Source organism: Osmia bicornis, chromosome 6, assembly GCF_907164935.1.
Source record: "Osmia bicornis bicornis chromosome 6, iOsmBic2.1, whole genome shotgun sequence".
Lineage (NCBI taxonomy): Eukaryota > Metazoa > Arthropoda > Insecta > Hymenoptera > Megachilidae > Osmia > Osmia bicornis.
The window spans coordinates 8,621,760-8,647,319 of NC_060221.1; the positions used below are offsets into that span (position 1 = coordinate 8,621,760).

A 25,560-nucleotide genomic window follows, 5' to 3' on the forward strand; every position below is an offset into this window, starting at 1 on the left:
ATTTTTCACGAAAAAAAACTCCCCTCCTTAAATTGGAGAAGATGAAGAAACGAAGGAACGATGAAAATTAAAGGAAGTAAAGTGGTGCCCACGAGTGGCTGAATGGTTCCCACGAGGAAGATACTGCCAAAAAGTAAAGTGGCGTGAAGAAAAGATAGCCGACAAAGCTGGTTGGCTTAAAAAGAAGTCGAATAAGCGGCAAACAAGCAGGCTGGTTAACCGAGCGGGAAGGATGAAGATGAAGAACGACGGTGCGTGAAGATCTTCCGCTGTCAGTTGGTGGTCAACCGTCTCGGAGTAAGGACGTACTCCTCTGTGCTTCGTGCCTCCTCTCATTTTCGTTAAACCGCTCGTTTTTCCCTGAAATTAACATCTTTCAAAGATTCTTGTATCAAATACTGCAAAATATCATAAACACTTATATAAAATTTTCCCATTATTTGGAAAATTACCATCGAAATTTGGATTTTCAACCAGAGAGATCCTCGTTTGAACGCAGCCTGGAAACGAGGAGAAAGATCCAGTTTTATAGTATCATTGACTGGAGATAAAATCTTTCAAGAAATCAATATCAAATAGTGAATACTCGTTGATGAAGAGAACGAGCTTGGCCAACTTCCACAGCATTTAAAGGTGGCCCGAAAAAATGAACTGGTTTTTTATGGGTCGTCGCATTAAGAGGTACAAAAAAAGTAGAGCTATTTGAATATATCGGGAACTGTGCTTAACGGGACCGTTGGTGAACCTGAAAAAAAAGAAAGAAAATTGTGCTACTTCGTGACCTTGAGTAACTTAGTTGAAACTTTTGTAAGTGTTTCCCAGAAGAAATGATAAGCTTCAGATAACGAACACGTACCATCGCCTTCGAAATTCCTACGTGAGATTAATAAACATATTAGACTTACTATAGTGAAAGAAGAAGAAAAATTATCGAAGAAGATGGCATCTATGTGCGGCAGTAGTAAAAGTTATCCAGCGATAAATACAGGCAGCTATTACAGGCCAGGTGCTTATCCGTATCAGGTGAGCGAAGAAAAATTCTTTAAAAATTATCAAATTTTTATACAACGTATGAATGATTGATGAAAAATTATCACATTCGTTAGTATGTTCTCCGGATATTCGGATGCCTGCACCTTGACTCCGTTATGATCCATTCCGGAAATCGTTTTTACGTAGCTAGACGCATCAGATTTACGAAGAAGGAACATGACTGCATCTATTATAAAAAAACTCGTTTCGTACTCAACGTGCGCAAAATAATTATGAATAATGCAACGTTCAATCGCTTATTCCTTTGATTTGGAAATTCCGGAAGAAAAATTCAAACAGCAAAATAATAATGACAGGAAAAACCTACATGCGGGTATACTTCCGAAAGCCCCCCCCCTAGGACAACCAAACTTCGGATTTATAGTAATTGAGGGACGAGAAATCGAATTAGACTATTTTCAAGTCCGGCAAATAAACCGTCCTCGAGATATACAGGGTATTCTAAACGTGTGGGACCCCCTATTATCTCGATAAGAACGCATTTCCACGGAAAATGACTAACCTAACCTAACCCTAACCTAAACCTAACCTAACCCTAATCTAAAGTTCTGAAAATGATCTCATTCGGTTTCTCGTCCCTCAATTACTATAAATCCGAAGTTTGGGTGTTCTAGGGTGGGCCTTTCGGAAGTTTCCCCCTACATGCTTTACACTTCTTCTGATTGAGGTAAAGCTAGGCTTCTCCGTCTAAAAAAAAAAAGTAAAGCTAGGTTGCGCGAAACTGTACAGTCAGATATCTACGATTGTCTCGTTTCAGTGCTAAATTCCGAAAGGTAAAGCCAGGTTGGACAAGACTGTACAATCAAATATCTACGATTGTCCCTTTTCAATGCTAAATTCCTAACAGTCTCGGTGGTCCGTGGAATAAGATCCGTCTCGTTTCTTCCGATAGACGTAATTAAATGCGTCGCCAACTGCAGCATAAAACAATATGAAACGAACGGACCACACATACAGCTACTGCATCAAGAGAAACCTTGGCCTTGTCTTGCATGAAAGCGTTACATAAGTTCGCCTCGCTCGGCATCGCGTAAAGATGATGATGATGATGATGATCCGACGTTCTTCAACTTTCTTTCCTATCTTTTTCTCACCGTACGTCTCGACACTGTCTCTCCTCGTCCTCTTCGATCGACCATCTTATCCTCCCCCGGTGGTTCTACGGCAGTTTAAAATACGAATACGTTCGATGTTAGAAGGACATAAAAGAGTTCGAGACATAGCAATAGCGGTTCAAGTAGAAAGGGTAAACTTACGTGTTTCTTATTTTTCTGCGCACCCTCTATACGTGCATTCTAGCAAACGACACGGGAGGCAAATGCCTTTCTGTCCGCTAGATATTGCTTTTAGATTTTTACCTGGAAATTGATTCAACATTTCTGTGAAATAATTTTGCTTGAAATTGTAGCTCTTAAATATAGTCAAGGAATAAAATTATTTTTATCAAAGACGAAAGTGAATACAAATATTTTCTTGTGTCATATAAATTAGTGCAAAATAAAGCGTTGTTAATAGAAAAATAATTTGGCATTTTCTTTTCACGATTATTCCATTCAGATTCAGGTGCATAATATTGTACAATTAAAATTTGCAATGCAATTAAGCTTTTTCCTCTCATCAAGATGAAGCATGTTATTTCTGCGTGTCATTCCGGTCAAAGACACGCGTGCTTTACCTTGTAATGTCCATTGACCCTCGAGCAACAGATACGCCATTGTTTCCGAGTCGACTGCATTCTTCTCTCGTTCATCCTTTCCATGTTTATTGAAAAAATGTTCGAGTCTCGTTGAAACTATGTTTCAAAATCGGTCGTTTGATACTGCTAACTCTTTTTTTCGTCAACAATAATTAAGACCCGCCGGATGCGTCGATATCTAATAAGTCCTCGAGCCATCCAGTACGAATGGCTTTAATAATTACAGGACTCCACGTGCGAATCTGTGACCAACGATCCGCGATATTAACAATAACACCGTCGGCTATGATTTACCGATACACCAATACTCGCCGCGACAGCCGTATTCTCGTTAATAATTTACAAAAGGAACCATATGGCAAGAGTAGTTGCGTTGCATAGCGATGCCGCGTCGAATAATACAGAAGGATGGCAGTAGTGCCATTCCTCGTCCTTTTGTCGATGCTGAGAAACCTTAAGAACGCGAGTCGCAGACAAATCGCTATCAGCCCCAACATTGGCCGAGAATAATGTCCGTGATCCGTCGACCGATTTTTCATCTTTGTTACGTTACGAAGTAAAGGCTGAAAATTGTCCCGGAAGATTACTGCACGCGAGAGTTCCGTGTTCGAAGAACGTATTCGCATGAATGAACACGCCTGTTGCATCAATAATCATCCTACGAATTGTACCGTTCTATCTTCTGTCTTTAGCACGATACTCGCCTTCTGATTACTGCAATTTAATAAATTGTTCGTTAGCTTCGAATGTAATTATACCACAATTAACATTCGGTTTTAAAACTTACAATTACAAAAGACTTTTAAAGGGTTAGGCCACTCTAGAATTTTGAAAAAATTGAAATTTTTTTTGCTTAATAGGTGCCTTAATGTCTTAGAAATGATATAGCAAAAGATTATGGGTGGGAAAAATTACTAAGTACTCGAATTTCGAATTCTGGCGCAGTCCCCCCCCGGTCTGCTGCATTTTTCAAACTGGTCGGACTCAGAAATCAAACAGATCATCATCAAACAGATTTTCATTATATTGCATAGTTCTGTTGTCATAAATAATTTTCTGGCGATTTTTCCACGAAATTTTACATTTTCTCTTAAAAAATACGCCATTTTTGCAAAAATTAATATATCAAAAAAGTCCTACGTAGTTCGATAGCTATTTTCATATATAACCGAAAATATTGTGGTTTTTTATCCTAAGTTAAAAATTGCAGGAGCTGCTGGTCTGTTTAGCCCTATAAAAAAGAGGCGTCATCGAAGAAATCAGAATCACTATACAAAAATTAATTTTTAAAGTTTATTAATTGTAAAATGAAGACATGCTTACAGAATTTGGATTTATTCCATTATTTGAAAAAAAAAAATCTTTTCTTGCTCTAAAGTGGCCTAACCTCTTAAGCATCCTAAGCACATCATAAGTGAATTTTCCAAGAATCTCTGATAGAGTGGCCATAAGTGCTAAAATATATACCAACTGAATTTTTCACAAGCTTCTAGACGCTCTAACTATATCCTAATGGCATTTCCCCCAAAACCTGTAAGAACCCTTAGGTGTTAAAATGCAGTCCAAACTACTAGCGTCTCCTAACAATGAAATAATTAAAAAGAGCCTAAAAATACATGGACAAAAAGGAGCCTACGAAGGATGCAACAAAGAGGATGATTAAATCAACGATAACAATGCTGTTGTTCATCTTCCTCTCTCCTCGTTCCAGCCATAACTTCGCGTATACCTGGGGACGTTTGTTTACCGCCACTCCTACAAACTTCCATTATCATCATCCCAGCTCCTTTCGTTCAGAGTCACTTCTCCGTGTCGTTGTTCCTCGTTTTTCTGCCGCTGCACCACGAGTGTCGAGCAAGTGACATTAAATCCCGAGGTGGCACTGACCTAACTGGGCAGCATAGGACCACCAGTGGTGGACCGTTTCACGTATCTCCCTGCTCGTTGGTTAGGTACTGTTACTTCACTGGCATACTTCGGCCAGAATACCAAATGAATCCAACCGAAGAAATTCAAGCCGTCGCACCGTGTAAGAGACAATGATGCATCGTGGATTCCATCTAGAGCTAGGTAACGTTGATCAGTCAAGGTTGAACGAGCCGGTTCATCGTCCGAATTCCTCCCAGATATACCCTGTTAAAATTTCAAACAGGTTTCCTCTAGATTCCGTAATACCGATCTGTCTCCTACCTCAAGGAACGTTGAATTTATCGATATAAGTGGAACGATTTCCTGTTAACAGGTTGCCAATCGATGCCACGTAATCGTCGCTTAGCCTGCTTAAAATCTGTTGAATTCCACTACAAATTTCATAGGTTCGAATAATAAATGGGAAAATATCAAAATGAAGCGTGAATTAATTAAAATCCTGAATGTTTCAGTTATGCTTGATTATCCTTAATTATCCGCTTTCAGGTCTTGGTCGACGTTTCAATAATATTCTGTCATAGACGCCGACTTGAACACGGTGTAATTAGGCCTCGTTGTTAATGAACCAACGCATAGATTGTAATAGAAGTATTTATACGCGAAGGCAACGGGTGGCCTTCCTTTTTGTCTAGTCTCGATCACTATATAATACCGGACAGTTAGGTTCATTGAACTCGGATTATGAGTCTATAATACATATGTATCTGGACGTGGCAAGCCGTACCCAAAGTCACGTTCCACGGACATCATTTACATTAGCGAAACTCAATTACACGTATGAGAAATTGATCCAAGATTATAACATCGAAGGTTGTGCTAACTATAAATCGTTTCTAATGAACCTTCGGGTATCTAGGACTCACGGACGTTCATGTATGTTTAAATAGGTATTCGAATAACTATCGTGTAAGATATAAATCTGTTTAGCACCTATAGAGATGTATTAAGCTATTAAGAAAATTCTTGGTAATCTGTCCTATGAGTAATCGTAAGACGCTTTTCATGTGTTGTCTTCTTCTTTACCCCTTGGTGTAATGACACTTGTAATCAAACTGACATTTTAATGTCAACACGGTATCTTGAAATCTTAATGGTATATTAACAATTGCATTTTGGAGAATTATGCCGACTCGCACAAGTTGATCTCCAGTGATCAGACATAACAGCCTTCCAAACCAGTCAGCTAATTAACGTTTTCCATCATCTCCTAGAAACAATCTTTACAAGCTTACTTTAACAAAAGGTTACACCGCTTACGTGGTGCCAACGACCTCGACTAAATTCGCACAGCACTGAAAGCATAACTGTAACAAGAAGATGATACCCACGCAGAACCGTCGAGGCGGTCTGCATGCTTGGAAATCCTGGATCAAGGCATCAGGGTCCTGAGAGACCCAGAAGGTCAATCCAACATCACGACCCGACGGTCCTTCCGCTTCGTGGTAAATCATGAAGAGGCGGAGAACCCGTACCGCCTATCTGCTTTACTTAAATGTGCCTCTAACTCGGGTTAAAACGGTTTATGAAGCCTCTTCTAGGATATCCTCGCGTCTCAGTTAAAACGATTCCGTTGCATGCATCAGGCATGATCCGTAATTATCCTTTGAACCTTTCTTTACGTTCCATTAGAAGCAAGTATGTACCGAGGTCAGAAGAAGTTCACGCGTCTGATGCCTTAATTAACGTATTCCCTGCAACACTTTGTCTTGTGTTTCGAAGAAGAAATGTATCATCGTATGTACACACAATAACGAGTAAATTTCCGTAATTACTTACAGAGACTGTCGACAAACGAACACCGTAACGTGAAAAACAACAGTTCACTTTCTTCCTCAATGAAATCAGGACTTACGACATTCTGAGAGGTAAAACTGAATGAAACGTGTACAAAAACAAGTAGTTCATCGGCTCCTCTCGACAGTCCTCAAGTACATGCTTTTACAACACTTACAAAAAGAAACATGTTCGTATTATTGTTTACAATTTCCATTCCATTGAATTGTGTAGCGTAATAATATATGGTCGTCTGAAAATTCTTGGTACATTAAGGAGTTAGGCCACTCTAGAGCAAACAAAAATATGCATATTTTGGGAATTTTTTTTTAAAATGATGGAATAAAACTAAATTCTGTAAGCATGCCTTTATTTTACAACTAATAAACTTTAAAAATTAAATTTTGTATAGTGATTTAAGTGAAAATATGGGCTCTGCAGCATTTCTTCGATGACGCTTCTTTTTTGTAGGGCTAAATGGACCAGCAGCTCCTGCAATTTTTAACTTAGGATAAAAAACCAAAATATTTTCGATTATATATGAGAACAGCTATCGAACTACGTAGGATTTTTTTGATATATTGATTTTTGCAAAAATGTAAAATTTCAAGAAAAAATCGCCAGAAAATTATTTATAACAAAAGAACTGTGCAATATAATGGAATAGAAATTAATTTTGAATATACTGTTAAATTTTCAAATCGATTGGTGATGATCTGTTTGATTTATGAGTCCGGCCAGTTTGAGAAATGCGGTTTCGAGAAAAATGCGTTTAAAATTTTCAGTAATGCTCGCAGCAGACCGGAAGGAGCTGCGCAAGAATTCGAAATTCGAGTACTTAGAGATTTTTTCCACCCATAATCTTTTGCCATATCATTTTTAACACCTTAAGACATCTTTTAAGCAAAAAAAATTTTGATTTTTTCAAAATTCTGGTGGCCCAACCCCTTAATGATGAATGCTTTACGTGATCCTCGAAGGAAGCACGTAGATGCAAATCTTAAACGGTTCTCAGTATTCGAGGATCGCACGCCTGTTTCCGGTCGCCTGTTTCGGTGGACCTGTATCCGGTCAGACATCCCTTCTGCTTTACAATTGAAGATAATATTTATTCCTGAAGATGTCCGATGGAAAAAATACAGGCGCTCACCTAAGTGTGTAATGACGAGTAGAAAAGAAGAAATCTTCAGTCATGGACATTGTTCGTTGAAACGTTTCGTATGTTTTGCGGTTCGAGGTGATGATTACACGATCGCGGTCGACGAAGAGGTTACAGAGAGCAGAAACTGTTGCTGGACACGCTGCTAGCAACGGTTACAGCAATTACACGGGCGTCGAGATCGCAATCTCTGCCGATGAAGGAAATTCTTCAACGCTCCCAAAGCTCACAGGGTCAGATTTATTGCGTTTTTGCCGAAGACTTCATTTTTCCAGTCAATTTATTCCAGAAATGTTCAAACTATATCTGTACAGGCATCAGGAACATATTTAGTTCATTGTACTCTCACTGGTAATAAAAGTTACGCATAGTTTTCACCTTATATTATCGTATGAAATTATAAAATAGTTAATGTATTGGGAAATGATTGTAGAGCTGCAATTAATAAATAATTTATTACCTGCAGTTTAAAAAAAGAGAAACAATAAACGAAGCAATTCTTTTAACTTGATCGAGATTAAACGTCTTCATAAGATCCACATCGTTGTTAATTAACGTTAATTCATAATCAAATAACGAGCTCGAAGGATTTATGCTTCCTTCCGTGGATCCTAAGCTCGTGCAGGAAAGATCCTCGATCGCATACTAACTGCTCCTCAACTCATTCACGAGACCAACCGATTTCATAATGAATCCAGGCATTATTTAACACCGTACCGTGACCTGAACACTTAATTAATTTCTCTGCTCGTATAAAGAAAAATTGATCGTCCTCGAATTTTGTACGCGTCAATAATTTATAAATTATATCCTTGAATCTTCGATTAACATTTTAATCCATCCCACCTACGTAAGGTGGTAAAATTCAAGTTGAATGAAAACGAATATCATCTATTAAGAAATAAATAAAACAAAAGTGAATTTGCTACTTTTAACAAGTACCCGCTAAATCAACGAGTCTATATTTATACCGTGACTGTAATGGAATTTCGAGCGAGTATCTCGGCAGAAAAATGCGAGCTCTCGGTCGGTCTACTTTTTGTTCACTCTCCGTTTACTTTTCTTCTTTGTTGAAGATCAGCCTGGCAATGGATAAAGAGGGAACACGTACACTTACAAACACGATATCTTTCCAGGCGCCACTTGAATTACAATTCAATACAAGTATCACATTGCTTATAATATAATTTTGTAAAACTTTCTTCTGAACTTTCACTGAAATTTTATAATTATCAATTAATACCATTAATTGTAATTATGATTATAGTTGTATTTTTCGGTACTACAGTGGTACCTCGGTACATAACCTTAATCCGTTCCTAATATTTGGACTTATGTCGAATAGGACGTATACCAAACCAACCTTTATCTTACTTGTATGATCAGTCAGTTAATGATACATCAACACCGAATATAATTGATTATTAATTTAATTTTTCCTCTGAGATAATTATCTAAAAATGACGCATTCACAGAAAAAATTTATGTCTTATACCGAGCAAAATTTGTCACGTCCAAACAGGACGTATTCCAAAGCAGACGTAGAGGTACCACTGTATATCAAATTTCTATTCTCCGCAAAATGATTTTAAGGCGTCTCATGGAAAAGTTTTATGAACCTTAAGGTACGAAGAAGATAATTCTTCGAACTTTTTGAGCACCCCATGTAGACGTTTCTATGGAGTCTCATTAAACAAGACAAGGACGAGGGGTACAGTGACGACCTTGAGAGATCTTTGCACTCGCCGTTCGTAGTCGCATCTTCTCTTCGTGGTTTCTTCATGCCGCCCCGCCGAAGGCCGCGAAATGACTCCGCCCAGGTCATGGTCCACGCATCTACGTGTACACTGCACCTGTGCCAATTCACGTCCTTTTTCTATATTCTTTTCTCCTTCGTCAGAGCCATTATCTCGGGCAAGAATCGAAAAGAAAACCTTATTGGAATCAACGGTGACGGATGGCTAATCTTACTCGTCATTTCGATACGTGACTTTTCATATTATCAATCATGCGATGATCAGAGCTTCAGAATTGGTCACTTGCAGCTTGTATAGGAGTCATGAAAATCGCGTTAATGTTGTTACATTAAATGGTACGTTTGCAAAGCTGGTGGGTTTGATTTATCGGTTCTCATCGGCTCGATGATTTATGGTATTCTCCCAGCGATGATTTAAGGATACCACCTTTATGGTTCGGTGATAAAAGGAATGATGTATGAGATCAGCTTTCGTTCAGTTCCTCTTCCTGATTTTGCGTTTCGCGCAACAGAGAAGCAATCGCCGAGTCAATGTACTTTTCCTTTTCTTCCTTTTTTCTTTTTCAATTGACTTCACCTCGGATAAATTCTTTGTTTGTTGGATTTAATCGATGCGCAACGTTTCATGTTCAAGAGTACCATTAATCATTGCGTAAGAACGAACGTGAGACGTTCGAACGAAATCAAAAGGCAGAGATACATTTTCGTTGACAGGGCCGGCCCTGGGCCTAGGCAGACTAGGCGACCGCCTAGGGCCCCCTTAGGTCCAGGGCCCCCATAAGACGATTTTGCGTCTAAGAATGCAAGTAATGTTCACTTGAATATTAATCAATGTAAATGCTAATCTAAATTAGTTATACAAGCTTTAATGTTAATTTTATAAATTTTATTTGAGCTACTTTTTTTTATGTCATATATGTGAAGGGGCCCTTTTTCGGAGCTCGCCTCGAACCCCCGAAATCTCAAGGCCGACCCTGTTCGTTGACACGTTGAACCTCTAATTATTAAGAACAGGAATAATTAATTTCTCGAATTAGTACTCTCAATTTTTCTATCATAAATTAAATTCATGAATAAAGGAAAGGCAACGTGTTGTACTTCCGGTGGATGGATTATTACATTTACCGGTAAGAACGCACTTTCGCGGTAGTGAAGCTAATAGCCTTTCCGAAGAATCACATAGCTGTTACCACGCTTTGTGATCCACATAGTTGGACATGGTCCGTAACGTCGCTTAACTGCAGACCACTAATCTTTTCTTTCTTGGCACTTGCATATTTCAAGAAATAATGTAACGAGAGTAATGAATGGTTGAGTGAATAAAAAAGGATCGAACGTTCCATTAAGAAACGCGCTGATCTGCAACGATAAAGAAGCAAAGGTGATTCTGTGAACGTATGTACAGTCACTCACAGTGAAAATCGCCCGCCCGCAACGGGGCGTATACAGGGTGTTAAAAAATACCCTGAAGACCTTTACACCACTGGATAGATCACGAAAAATAGAAGTGAAAAGTTCTGTAGCATTTTTCGATGGAATCAGTAGTTTAGTCACATTTCGTTGTTGAAAATTGAAAAATTGACCAATCAGCGCATAGCTTGAGTGGCAAGACCCGCGGAGTAGAAGACTAACCTCCTCTGTCGCCGACGAGCCGCGCCGCTGAGCGTCGCATTTACGCATGCGCCGAAAGTTTAGTGATTAGTAAATAGAGTAAAGTTATATGACCAACTCACCGCCAACATAGATATCATAGTATAAACACATCCTAGTCATAGTTCCAGCTCATCTAGTCTCCTGTACTCGGTTACTTATTCTGTCCCTTGTACCTTGTACCCAGTTCTCACTCTTACCCCTATATGTATGTATCGTAAGTTGCATTGAACTTGTCGCAGTGAAGTTGGCTACAAATTCACTACGCATTCACGCCGCGTCGGCCAATCAGAGCGCGCCTTTAGCGCGGGCCAACCGCAAAAATATTGGGCATGCTCTGCGTTCAAGCCGTGATCGTGATCAAGTGCATCAGCACCAGTGTTTTTCGTTAATAACTCGAAAACGAAGCCTTAACCAACATTTTGGCAAAGGAAAAAGTTGTTTAGAATGGTCTCAGCAATCATCCCTACACGAGTCCTACCCCAGTTCTGGGACACCCTGTACATATATTAATATCCAAAAACACTTCCCTCAGATCTTTGTAGTTTGTATAGTGCTGTTCTTGCCGTTCGATGAATAAACCTCTAAGTTCAAAAGTGTTGGTTTTAATTCCCCAACCTGGAATTCAACACAGGTATCTACTAGATTTAAGCCATTTAGCACGAAGAAAAGTTCGCCGAAGGTGCAAACTCCCCGAAGGCGAGGACGTAGTTCTTATAATAAGGCAAACATTGAGATTTCTCTTTGCAGAGGCCTTTTCAGGGCTATACCAAACGTCGGCACTGTTGACGTTAATGGCAATTCTAACGACGGGCTCTATGCCTTCTCCGAGTCGCCGACAAACCTTCGTCCTTCGACGGAAATTACATAGCTCTGGACGGACGGCTCTTTTGTCGTTATAACAGGTAACGACCTTACAGAATCGATGAGAAGTTCTGCTGAACATAATAGGAATAAAAATTAAATTCTCTTATATCTGCTTGAAAATAAAACTTGAAAAGAACTGTATTATTTATAATATTTGTTAACAGTGGTTAACATCTTCCAAATAACAAAACGTTTTTATCCAAGTGTTAATTGAATATGAGAAGAGAAAAAGAAGGTAGCAATTTCGTACCAACCAATGCGCAAAGTTTAAGCATGAAGCAATCGTTATCCCGAATGATTAAACTTCCTCTGTTCCTGGCAGCAGTTACATGCAAACGAGATGAAAATTGTTACTTCGTTCTCAAGAAGCTGCTGACCTAAATGCAGATCATCTGGATCATACTGATGAGACGACGATGACTCATTGCCAATGAAAATTGAATGAATCAACATATTCAATTAATGGCGTAGATCACTTTTAAATTCAAGAAGAATTAATGTTCAATTCACGTTAACAAAATGACATATTTTTCTGTCTATCCTTCTGTCTCGTCGACATTTCTCATTTCACCTGGCTCTGTGATGCTAATGAGAAAAGTTAGCGAGCAATAAATCAAGTAACACCATAAAGAATGGACTTTATGAATCCCACAGATTTCCAAGCGCCTCTGCCACATTTTTCCCGTCATTTCTTTGTCTTGCAAATACTGTACGTCGTTTAGCACATAATAGCAACCTCGTTGTAATTCAAAATACGCCTCTACGTAATGCTCGAGAAAAAGAAGCAACGAAATTTGAGAATTATCGGGAAGGATTCTCATGGTGTGCAAACGAAGGCGTTATAGAGTTCGCACGATGATTCGCGCGAACCAATGCCTATGGTGCGTTCCCTACGTGACCATCTTGATCATTGTTAGCGTTGCCATTGTATTAAGAAAAAGGACAGGAAAAAGAGTGCAGAATACTTCTCACCGAATCACGATATTGATAAGAATTTAACGATGCACTTTTAAATAGTACTCTTCAGCTACAGAATATTCTGTAAATTACTTACTATCAGTGCCGGTTTTAGCAATATTGGCGCCCTGGGAAAGATTATCGTGGCGCCCATTCAGGGGGTAAAAAACGCGTCAAGGAAGCAGCATATACAGGGTGATCCTCTCGCTAGGGGACACAAAGGAATTGGCGACAATGACTCCCTTGACCGCACCATGAAGACACACAGAGTTGTCTCGGCCCGGGTAGGTCCCTAATACGGACCTCTTTATGGTGTGGTCAAGGGGTACATTGTCGCCAGTGTTCCTTTGTGTCCCCTAGCGAGAGGATCACTCTGTATAGCATATATATGTAATATTACATATGAGATGTAGATAGAGAGAAGAGACAATGAGAAAATATTGGTATATTCGCATACTAGGAACAGATCTAGCGCCCTGGACGATTGCCTGACCCCCCCCCCCCCCCTGCCGGCACTGTTTACTATTAAACAATTAATTATAAGTGACTGAAATATTACATAAGTACATTCCCTGGCCATCGAATTAGAATCACGTACGAAAATTTCACTTTTATGGGTATAATAGTATGTCATATATGGAAAATTGTCTTAGGTCATTCAAATTACTAAATACGTTAATAACGATGTATACATAGCAATTGATTTGTTACTATCGTGATAATAATCAAATTGTGTAGGTGATGAGCGATTAAGGTCCGTGCCAGCGTTTACGTTAGGCTCGAGTAACGATAGCGGTTGGACTTTACCAAAAGGTGGGACGCAAATTCGGATGGGTCATATATCATTGGAAAGCCCTTGACGAGAGGAACACCATGGTGTGGGTGGGAGGTCTTAAATATGTGACCTTGACCCGCTAGAGGTCAAAAACTAAGATGATTTCAAATATAAATATTTAGTTTAATCAAAAGCTGGGCGGCAAATCCAGATGGGTCATATGTCATTGGAAAGCCCTTGACAAGAGGAACGCAATGGTGTTGGTGGGAGGTCATAAATATCAGACCCTGACCCGCTAGAGGTTAAAAACTAAAATTACGTTAATTTTGTTGTGCGAGAGGTTTTCGTCCAGGTAGTCCCGCTCTTGACGCTGGATTATGATAAAATGCTGTGTAACGTGCAAACCACCGCAGATGCAGCACCGTCACCGCTATATTTAGGTTAGGGTTAGGGTTAGGTTAGGTTAGGTTGGGATAGGGTGTCTTTTTCGGAGATTTCTCCTCATTAAATAAGAAAAAAAAAGTTAATTGCACTTATACCGGCGGTGTTTAAGGGCGCGATTGCGCTATTTGATCCATCTCCCAGCAGCCACCTCCCAACCAAGCGGCGCCGGGTAGATTCATCAGCGGGGTACGGAAGGCCCAACACTTGACTCATTGTAGGCGTGTAAGGAATTTTGGTCTAGGACGCTTTTACTTTAACAAACTAACCTGAGTGGGTTAACAAGTACACCCACCAGGCGCTTCACGTCCATATCCCTGCCCCAGACACCTATTATACTGCACTTCGGAACTTCTACATATTCGAACCGCATGCCTGGTGACCGCTTGCGAGAACACTGTCACCGATCATCTCGCCGCCACCTAGCGGTCCCCATGTCGAACTAAAGACGTCCGGGGAGACAAAAACCCTCTCTCCCCTCCACTAAACGCCTACAATATTATGTACAATAGTAGTGTATTATGTTAGTAGCTAATAAATTATATCATTACAATTTGAATAGGCCTTTTAATTTTACGGAAAACGTGAAAAATGTTGAAAATTTGTAGTGGTCCTAATTCGATGGCCAGGGACTGTAGTTACTGTGAACCAATCCTTCTTATCAAGTTAGAAATCACCTGCTCATTCGAATGGTATACCCATTAATCAGTGTAAATGACGTACACGTAACATCAAAGCATCGCATTGTCATTCAAGACGATAATGACATTCACCTTGCGTAACAAATAATTCGGCTCTCCATATTTGGAGGCAACGACCTCATACTACACATTACACATTGACTTCCACCGGCACGAGCGTGAAGTTTCTATCAGCCACAACTCTTAAGCATGAAATTATTTCTTATCCCTATGATCAAACTATAAACGTAATAATTGTAATCCAATTAAAATTCTTATCTGGTGTAATAAAACTCGTTGGAATTATTTTACAATTTTAACAAAGAATCTGAACAGAGACGCGTCTAGAATTCTTCGTTCTGCTCGAATCTTTGTCTTTCCCATCGTCCTTCTTACATCGATTCAATGATTTCACGCATGAACTCAATGATAAATCTCAGGTAACAACTGACCGTGACACACGCTAGTTCCATTCCACAATCACAGTTTTTTGTATACTTCAAGTTTTAATAGAAATAATTTTAAACTGATCCACTTCTGACTTTGAAACAAATTATTTTCCACTTGAAATTCCGATTTATAATCTGGAATTTTTCTTTTTCTGGAACAAAGCAATATTTGGAAATTTAATAAAAATATTTTGTTGAAAGTTCAGAAATTAGAGATATACCTCTCTACCAAAATCGTGAACTATCAATTTACGTATGCACATAAATTAAAATAATATATCAAGTCCTTCAACACGATTCCAGTTGGTGTGGTTGACTTTGAAAACTTCCTTCTTTTTCATTTTTCTTCTTTTTTTTCAAGCATTCCTTCTCGGCTCCGGTACCGTTACAGGTATTACTGTACACCTGACTAAATTTATTGCGCGTTCCGATTATTGAATCGTCGAATGGCAACGGTTAGTTGGTCAGTGAATGTATACTGAACTCTGAAGGAACCTCGACTGTATTCAAATAAGAGACATAACATGGCACTACCTTCTGCTACATATACTACAATTGGTTACCAAAATTATTATTATTAAATACATAGACAATTTTTTCTAATTATAGAACGATTATTATTTACCACCACGGTCAACATGGTCCAGAGTCTCGCCACAGCAAACAAAGAAACAAAGAAGCAATACTACATGGAAAGTCGGCAGTGCAATGTTAATTATCTCCGCAATGCTAGTATTAATTGCTGTCTTCGCTATTGCAGGACTTGCTTTATGGATGGGAGGTTTGTTTATACTTAATCACTTGCCTACTTTTTACAATTACATCTCACAAAATTCTATTAAACAAACCGTATCTTTCTTCTAGCTCTTCGGACAGATTCAAAGAATGGTGAGCATTGTATTTTGATATTAATGTACAGAAGATGATTATGTTTGCAAGTAGTGGCGGCTCGTAGCTAAAATTAGTGGATGTGCTGCTCCAGAAAATTTCTAACCTTTGCTTTAAAAAACCGGCACTGCGGGAGCGACAGTGCTCTCCTACGCAGCCTCGCGCGCAGCTTCCTATGTGCGCATGCGCGCACAGTCGAAGGCGCGCAACTGAAACTGTGAAGCGCACAGTTCCATACAAAGATTTTTGTATCTTTTTCATAAATTGGGGGATGACTACTGACATTAAGCTTAAAGATTATATATTGTACAAGTATAAATAGGGGGTGCTGCAGTTCCACAGTGCCTATACGCGAACCGCCACTGTTTGAAAGTAATAAACGAACTGAACTGAAAATAAACTGAATTTCAGCGATCGTTGGATTCACCTGCAGTTTCAGGGTGTCTAAAGGAGAAAAGTATAATCCTATGTTGAAACTGAATACGAGCATGGTGTTCCGCGAGAAGGAACGGAAATATAAGAATATAGTGAGTCTATCAATGTACAATTTTCATTTTAACTAACAGATCTGACATGATCTATAAACTATCATTGCATTACAGTTCGAGTTGTTGTTTAGAAGAAGCGTTTTAAGCAACGCTTACAAGCAAACGATCATAGACAGGTTCGAAAGCGGTGTTCTAAAAGTGTTCTTCAGAATATATCTGGACAGAAGGAAGATACCGCGATCGATCACGAATGTCGAAGACACGATCGAGGATATTATCGCAAAGGAGACTTATTCATCGTCCTCCTTGTTCAAGGACATGGAACTGGACCTGACGAGTGTATCAGTAAAAAGTGAGCATCCGTTAGATGATTGCGACAAACTAGTGGCACAATTACAATTTCTTCAACCTATATGTAACTGCTATTTAGAAATCATTAACTTACTCGAATAACTGAGATTACTAGCATTAACACGTTCGCGACGGGGTGTACCACCGGTGGTACATTCTTGTCTGTCCCATGGGACGGGATGCGCCACCGGTGGTACATACACAATTGTTTCATCGGGCGGGCTATGCCACCGTTATTGCATGAACCATTATCGCGTCATAGCATTTAAATAACTGATTATTGTAATTAACAAATTTTTGAAAACCCCACCCCACGGCGGGCCTGAGATTCAGGCCCCGTCGCGAACGTGTTAAACAATACCAACTGTATAATACAAGTGATTTTTCTTTGACCCAGGAATAAATCAAGATGTGGCTGGGAACCCAAAGCACGCGCAGCAGAAGAACGCGATGATAACAAAGAACGGTCTTCTCCGACCCAATAGGAACACTTCTCTGATCACAAATTCCAAAGCAAAAATAAAACCCACCCAGATCGAGTCTATCGAGTCTGAAATTGATTTTAGTAACATACCAACGATCCAAGGAACTTATAAAGCGTCAAAAGTGAACGCCACCACGTCAGGTAAAGCAAATTCCACTCAAGAAACAGAGAAACATCAATCGGATACGACGAACAGTACCAAAGCACCTTTGCCTCAAGAAACCACGGCCAAGTCCACCATCATGGAAGACAATACTGATGCGACTGGTAGCACGACGCAAACCACTCCAACCATCGATTCGGTGACAAAAGACAAACTCAATTATACCGTACAAGACGATAACCAACAAACTGTGAACAAAGTCTTCGAGACGTCTACAAATCCAGTCGAAAGCGAAGACCTTTTCAAAGACTTCCGGAAGCCTGATTTCGAGACTTCGCCATGGAGACCCATCGTACCTGGTTACGTGAACACCGAATTCAAATTATTACCGAACAACGTTGAAAAAACTACTAAAAGTAATAATTATGAAGTAAATTACAGTAGTATAGCAGCTGTCTCTGCCACCACCACCACCACCACCACCACCACGAAGATTCCTCAACAAGTTCTTCAAAGTAGCATCCCCCACTCGTCGAAACCTCCAGAGCCAGCAGAAACCTTGAATGCCTACGTGGATGTTCCTGGCATGAGTACCTTCGATATAGGAGACGCAGACTTTCCTCGTGACAGAATCGTGCCCCAGGAAATGGTGAACTTCAGGGTGAATGGTAAATTCAAGAACAAAATACCTGGTTTGCTGGACGATGGCCAGATCTTCACTGAACCAACGGTGTCTAAGGTTGACCAGAACAGAAGACCGGACATCGAGGTGGCTGGACAACTGCCACCAGAAACTTACGACGTCAAACTTCGAACATCTTCTGAACCAGAAAGAACAGAATTTCCATTAGCAAAGCCTCATCTCTCTTCCGGTGAAAATGAAACTGGTTGGAGGGTATCTAACGCGTCTTTGGGAATCGATAATGAAAGGATAGATGAAGATAACGATGATTCGAAGAAAGAAGAAAGCTCGGATAACTTGTTGATGAGCTCAAGTACCCCAAAATTGGTTCAGAATCTGGACACCGAAGAAGAATCCACGACTGAAGTGTCAGGAGTTGGAGTAGCAGAGCCTGTCTCAGACGTGGACGTTGAATTGGAGGCAAGAAATCGGTACTCGGATATCCAGGGGGTTACCAAACAACAGAGCGATGCTTTACAAGACAGGAAGGTTGATAAAAATGCTGAACAACCTATTTATACCAGCTACAAGACGCCTGATCTGAACGGGGCTGGTATAAAACCGAGTTTGATCGAGAGTTCTGGGACGTCGATGCCGTTCAGACACACGATACCCGTAGACAAGATCACCTCCGTTGTGAACAACGATAAAAATCAGCAGAAAGATTCGTCGAAACAACAGATGAACGCTGTGACGGACAGTATAATTAACAGCAAGGAAAAGCTTACACAGAATCATAGATTAAACACAAATGACGAATTAAAGAAGAACGTGACCAAAGTGTTGCCAGAGAACTTGAAGGCCACGATCGAAATGGAAATTCCAGTTGAAAATCGGGACAATACCTTCAGAACAAACTCCCCTATGAAACACGCGAAGATCGAGTTAGAGGAACATGCTGAAGTGAAAGAATCAAGTACAGATATCATAGATAATGAAAAATTTCTTAAATTAAGTACCACCGAGGTTTACTCGGAGATGATACATCCATTGTACAATAACATTGACAAGTTAGTTGTTAAGAATGAAGAGACAAAAACACCCAGCTTGTCCAGGAACTCCACGTTCATTGAGATCGACACGTTGAAACACACTCCGGGACAGTCTGGAGATGAATCGTCCTCGTCGGAGGGTAAACCACTGGATAAAGTAGAAGGATTAGACGGCTGGTTGTTCAATGGAACTGTGAATCGACCTTCCAGCTCTTCGGAAACTCGTAAGAAGGTCTATAACGATACGTTGAAGGCTTATGTGGTAGAAAATCTGGTGACTCTAGCGCCTGCTAAAAGTAACACTGGTGTAGGTAGACCTGTGAGACCCAGACCCAAGCTCGACGAGAAATCTACGAATAGTAGTTCCTCCGATGATTCGATGCTCCTGGAACAATTGTTTGGAGTTCATAGCAGAGATAAGAACACGACGAAACGGAATTCTTTTGATCAGGATCACTTGGAACTTCGGGATGATGAAGAAGAGTCGAAGAAACAGGGTAAGATCGAACAAATCGTCGAAGTCGTCACGTCCATCAGCACCAAAGTGTCCTCGAACTTTAAAGGAGATCCTGTAGTATTAAAATTCGTCGTTACCAATTCGACGTCACTTCCGGTGATACATACAGAGCTACACGGAGAAGATACCTCATCATCGCAGATATCAATACCTGAAAAACTATCTGCTGATAATAACAGAGAGGAAAACCGTTCTTTCAGAGATCAGAGTTCTAATCAAGGTAGTCTAACGTGGACACAAGGATCTTCTACTAATGTACAGACGTCGGATAGGAAGATCTCTGCCGTTGAAGAGAATCGGTTTCTTTTGGAGAAATTGAAACAGTTGGCTTCAATTGGAACCGGTGAACAACCTGCAAGAGATAGAAACTCGTCAAAACCAATTGTGGAGATGTTGAGACCTTCTAACGTGAACATGGAACCTCGACCGTTGCCTGATTTTGAGAAATTGAAGGAGATCGCAGACATTGCGACCGGAAATCAGACTCTGATGAACTCCAGTGCTGGATTTACCATGACTCGTGATGGCGTTGAAATATTGACTAAGATCTTGAACAAAATGGAGGATCGTACTGATAAAATGATAATCTCTACGACTGAGCAGAATTTAGAAGCTGGTAAATACGATTGAAAGTTTGAGAAATATACAAGGTGTCCCAGTTTCAATGGTCCAAAAGCAAGTGGGTAATAGAGGATCATTTCTGACAAAAAAGGTCCTATAATAATATGTTCGATTTTTTATGGTTCAAAAGTTATTTCTATTTTAGTGATTTGCTCATTATTTTCTACCTTTCGCAACAAAATCAGTTTGTAGTAAGATTATCAAAATTTTACATTATCGAGTCCACGAATCGAGGGAATTTTTCTAATAGAAAACACGCTTTTCGTGAAAACATTATCTTTCATAACGATACTTCTAAAGTTAAAGACCAAATACCAAAATCAGTAATTATTCAAAATAAAGAGATATTTCATAAACTTTTCTAGCAAATAGAAAACAATTTGTGATCGATTTTGTTGCGAAAGGTAGGAAATAATGAGCGAATCACTAAAATTGAAATAACTTTTTAACCATCAAAAATCGAACATATCGGACCTTTTTTGTCGGAAATGATGTCCTTTATCACCCACTTGCTTTTGGACCACTGAAACTGGGACACCTTGTATACCTGAGGTGTTTGGGATATAATTATCTACAGGTCGGATCTTTTTTCACAGATCGTTGTTTCGGTTTCCAATGCAGAGACGGGAAATGTTTACCAGCCAGCGGTAGATGCAACATGCTAGGCGAATGTTCGAATTCCGAAGACGAGGCCAACTGCACGTGCGCTGAATTTTTGAAAGCGCAACTCTTACATCAGAAGATTTGTGACGGTGTCGCGGATTGTTGGGATTATTCGGACGAAGCAGATTGTGGTATTTATCGTTCACTATAACATAAACAATTCGTTTTGATTATTCATTAGTAAGGGAAACTACCCAAGTGTAACGCTCACTTATTAATGAAACTTTGCCACCTTGTAGAGCACGTCGAGCTGAATACGCCTATACCCCATTTTAGGGGCAGACGGCTAATTGTTTAAAACATATTAACAATTAAAGTTAGGTAGTCCTTAAATTGAGTAGTAAGCTCCGCGGTAAAACGCATGACTCGCAATCTAAAGGTCCACGGTTCAAATCCTGGTTCCCAACTTTTTTTTTAATTATAATTGTTGTTAATAATTAATTACGTACGCTGCTATTTTTATAGAATTTAAGTTATGTTTTCTATCCAATAGCTCGACGAGCTTGTAAAACTATCTACACCTTTTTTAACAATTGCTTATTACTGTTTAACAGATTGGTGCGAAGAGGGTCAATTCGTTTGCGGGAACAGTCGATCTTGCATAAATCAGGAGAAGGTTTGCAACGGTTTCACTGATTGTCCTGGAGGAGAGGACGAGAAGAAGTGTGCTGCGTTGATCGAAGACGAGGCAATGTTAAATTATTACAAAACAAACGCGTTTCCTAACAATGAAAATCGTAATCCTGGCATCGTTACAACAGAATATGAAGAAGATTTCCCAGAGACAGAATCTACCACCAACAGGGACATCTTTGATCAAGAAGCTGTCGAATCTTTGATCTCAGAATCAACTACGTTACGTGCCAAATTTAAAACCAATGTTCAATTGGAGAAGATTATAAGCACCAAAGATGTTTCTACTATGGAAGAAAGCTTGTTTGACAATCGTAAACATTCAAAGACGGCAGCTCTCGTCTCGGGAAGAGAAATATCGTCGAACACGAAGGATATCCTTACTCATGGGAACTCTATTCACGTAAACACGAAGAAGAACGACACGACTGCGATTAATTTCAAAAAAGAGATTAACAGTTATCACGAGAAAGGGTATTTGAATATTCGAAAGAATGGCAAATGGGGAAAATTGTGTTTAAACGGAATGGACGATCTTCTGCAAGAGAGGCAAGCTATTTGGACAATCGAGGACCTGGGTAGAGCTGTTTGCAAAGCGATTACTTATCAGTAAGTACTAATTTGAATCAAAATTAATTTGGTTAAATTCGATTTTTCTAACGTTTCCTAAGAATTATTTAAAATTATCAAAAATTATTTTAAATAAAATTTAAATTTTTCATCGTTTCTCAGAGATTACGATACAGTAGAGAAGGTATTGGACGAAAAGCCAGCATCCAACAGCGTGTATTACACTCTGTCTTACAACGAGAAACCTACGGACAAAACGATTCTGACTTTCAAACCATCCAAGTGCCCGACCGGTGAGATTCTCAGGGTCAAGTGCAAGAACCTTGAGTGTGGAATACGAACGCAGACCCCGTCGCAGGCCAGGTATATAGCCGCTGAACCAGTTTCTCTTAATTATACGTGTACCGTCCAGATCCATCGTTTACAAAACTATTTGTATACAAATGCGCTCGAGGATAACGACCTCCTTCCGAGGCTCGATATTAACATTAAAAAGAGGATGTAAACGTTCCGCAAAAAAATTACAATTACTATGATCGTTGTTGAAATAACCAGCTGCGTTGTCTTCGTGTAGCAAATTTTTATCCAGCCTGGCGAAGGTGCTATTAATCTTCTGCGATCCAAGTGTTCCTCCTAGAAAAAGAATTCAATGTATCAGTCATTTCTTCTCTGACCTTTATTCAATCTCAACGAGTAAACGATTCGAGCCAATCCGATTCATTGAAGCAGATCGAATGTTTCACGACGTTGCAGAATAGTCGGAGGTGGTAGTTCCTCGACCGGAAGTTGGCCCTGGCAAGTAGCTTTGTACAAAGAAGGCGACTATCAATGTGGCGGGGCTCTTATCAATGAGAGATGGATTCTCTCCGCGGCGCATTGCTTTTATCAGTAAGTAAGATCGTATTAATTAATTATTGAAGCTTACACAATAATACAATTAAAAATCTGAATATTTGCTGCAGTGCTCAAGACGAGTACTGGGTAGCGAGGATAGGGGCAACTCGCAGAGGAAGTTTTCCAAGTCCTTATGAACAAGTGTTGCGTGTAGACCACATATCCTTGCATCCTGATTACATCGACAATGGATTTATAAACGACATAGCGATGTTGAGGCTCGAGAAACCGGTAATCTTCAGCGATTATGTTAGACCGGTGTGCCTTCCTCAAGCAGAAGCCAAAAGTGGCACCATGTGCACCGTAACTGGCTGGGGACAACTGTTCGAAATAGGAAGGATATTTCGTGAGTAATAATTACTTGCATTCGTTAAGAGAATAAGAAATTCTTCTGCCCCAGTCTTTTGCAAATTTCCTTTTTCCTATCCCCCACACTTGTCTCATAGCCACCGCTCCTTTCCTCATTCTCTCATCTACATGCTCTTCTTGCTTCCCGTTCGCCGTCACCACGTACCCTAAATACTTGAATTTCTTCACTTCCTCTATCTTTTCGCCCTTCCACCTCCACGTCATCCTCCCTCTCCTCCCGCCACCCTTTCTTCAATTCCTCCTCCATATCTGCTAGCAATATTGTAAACAAGATTGGGCTCAATGGACAACCCTGCCTTACCCCTTTAATCGTCCAGAAGCTCGCCCCTTCTTTCTCTCCCACCCTCACTTTACTCCTCGTTTCCCTCAAAACCTCCACACATCTCTTCACTAACCCTTCTCTTACCCCTGCCTTCCTCGTCGACCTTGCTAACACCTTTCTATCTACTGAGTCAAACGCTGCCTTCATATCCACAAATATTTATCAAATAATTCAGTACGTAGATGTTATCCATTGTCCCCACCCCCTTCCTGAATCCTGTTTGGTTTGGGGAAGTGCCCCTTTCTCCTCTATCTCTTTCCTTAGCCTTTCCGCTAAAACTGCTGCATATATTTTATATGCCGTCTGTGTCAACGTCATCCCTCTATAATCCTCTACCTTTTCTCCTTCTCCTTTCTTAACTATGGGCACTACCACCCCCTCCGACCAGTCTTCTGGCCAGCCCTGCCCTCTCCACACCCTATTCCCATAGTCTCTCTCTTACTACTTCCCCTCCATACTTCCATACTTCATTCGGAATCCCGTCCCCTCCTGTTGCTTTCCCCTCTTTCAACCTTTTTATTACTGCCCATACTTCTTCTCTACTCAATTCCTCCTCTTCATCCTCCTCTCCCTCTCTTCCCTCCTCTCCTCTAACCCTCCATAATTGGAGGGTTAATTCCCCCTAATACACCTCTAAAGTAGTTGTCCCACACCTCTATCTCAATTTCCTCATTCACTCTCTTCCTACGCTTTCTTCCTCTATTGACAATCTTCCATGAGGTATGGGTGTATGTACAAGGAATTGTACATATATGTATATGTTAACCCTTTTGCTGCCACGGTGGTCCCATGGGACCGGCGCTTGTCTTTTCATTTGGGCCATGGTGATCATCGGTGACCATCATGAATTTGTTTAAACTGCGTCACGTGTGGACCACCACTAAAAAAAATGTGCTATTGGCAAGATTGTACCATTATTTTAATACATTTCCCAGTTCTTTGCCATTATAAAATTTTTAATATGAAAGGGTTAATAAATCAGTATTTTGTCAAACAGCGGATACTTTACAAGAAGTACAACTTCCTGTGATTTCAACGGAGGAATGCCGAAGAAAAACTCTCTTCCTTCCACTGTATAGGATCACATCAGGGATGCTTTGTGCAGGTTTGAAGGACGGTGGAAGAGATGCTTGCTTAGGAGATAGTGGTGGACCTCTGGTTTGCTCAGCATCAGACAATAAGTACACTCTTCATGGTAAGTTTCTCTATACCTGCTATTTCATTAGAATTATTTAATTTTAATTGTAACACGTCTTTCTTAGGAATAACGTCGAACGGTTACGGTTGTGCCAGACCCGGAAGACCCGGGGTCTACACAAAAGTCTATCATTATCTTCCATGGATTGAGCATATCCTATCGGCAAAAGACATTCGTTCGTCGATAGCTTCTTGCAAGGGTCATCGATGTCCTCTTGGCGAATGTTTACCAAAATCTCGTGTATGTAATGGATTTTTAGAATGTTCAGATGGTAGCGATGAACGCGATTGCCCTGTTAATCTTTAATCTGTTAACCAGCTCGTTTCTTCACCAGAAAAGGATCATTTATTTCCTGTAAGTGTAATAAAAAATGAAGGGAAATGAGTCACTTTGTATCATCCACGACAAGTATGTGTTAAAATAAAATACTGCGTTTTTCTGTTAATATACATACAGTGAGAGGCAAAAGTGAGTAGACACTGTTCAAAATAGAATACCTCGGTTAAAATTGGACTAAATAACTTAAGGTTTTTTGAGAAGCTATAAAAATTAATTCACTAAAATATGTAATTGTAATTTGCAATTGTAATTATAAAATTG

At 40.0% G+C, this 25,560-nt stretch overlaps 1 protein-coding gene across 3 annotated transcripts; it reads left to right on the top strand.

Annotated features, from left to right (window-relative positions):
- Positions 1-297: 297 nt before the first annotated feature.
- LOC114874923 lies at positions 298-25,466 on the top strand. Of its 3 annotated transcripts, none has more exons than XM_046286320.1 (13): positions 298-1,023; positions 15,795-15,966; positions 16,050-16,073; positions 16,485-16,600; positions 16,676-16,913; positions 17,310-20,306; positions 20,908-21,105; positions 21,529-22,216; positions 22,340-22,540; positions 22,907-23,065; positions 23,140-23,417; positions 24,760-24,957; positions 25,025-25,466. In XM_046286320.1, the coding sequence occupies exons 1-13, from the start codon at positions 940-942 to the stop codon at positions 25,264-25,266; spliced, it is 5,595 nt and encodes a 1,864-aa protein (XP_046142276.1). In that variant the 5' UTR covers positions 298-939; the 3' UTR covers positions 25,267-25,466. The 3 variants fall into 3 exon arrangements, with proteins under 3 accessions (XP_046142276.1, XP_029040508.2, XP_029040509.2); XM_029184675.2 differs by having other exon boundaries at positions 22,931-23,065; XM_029184676.2 differs by lacking the exons at positions 23,140-23,417; positions 24,760-24,957; positions 25,025-25,466 and having other exon boundaries at positions 22,936-23,040.
- Positions 25,467-25,560: the final 94 nt, after the last annotated feature.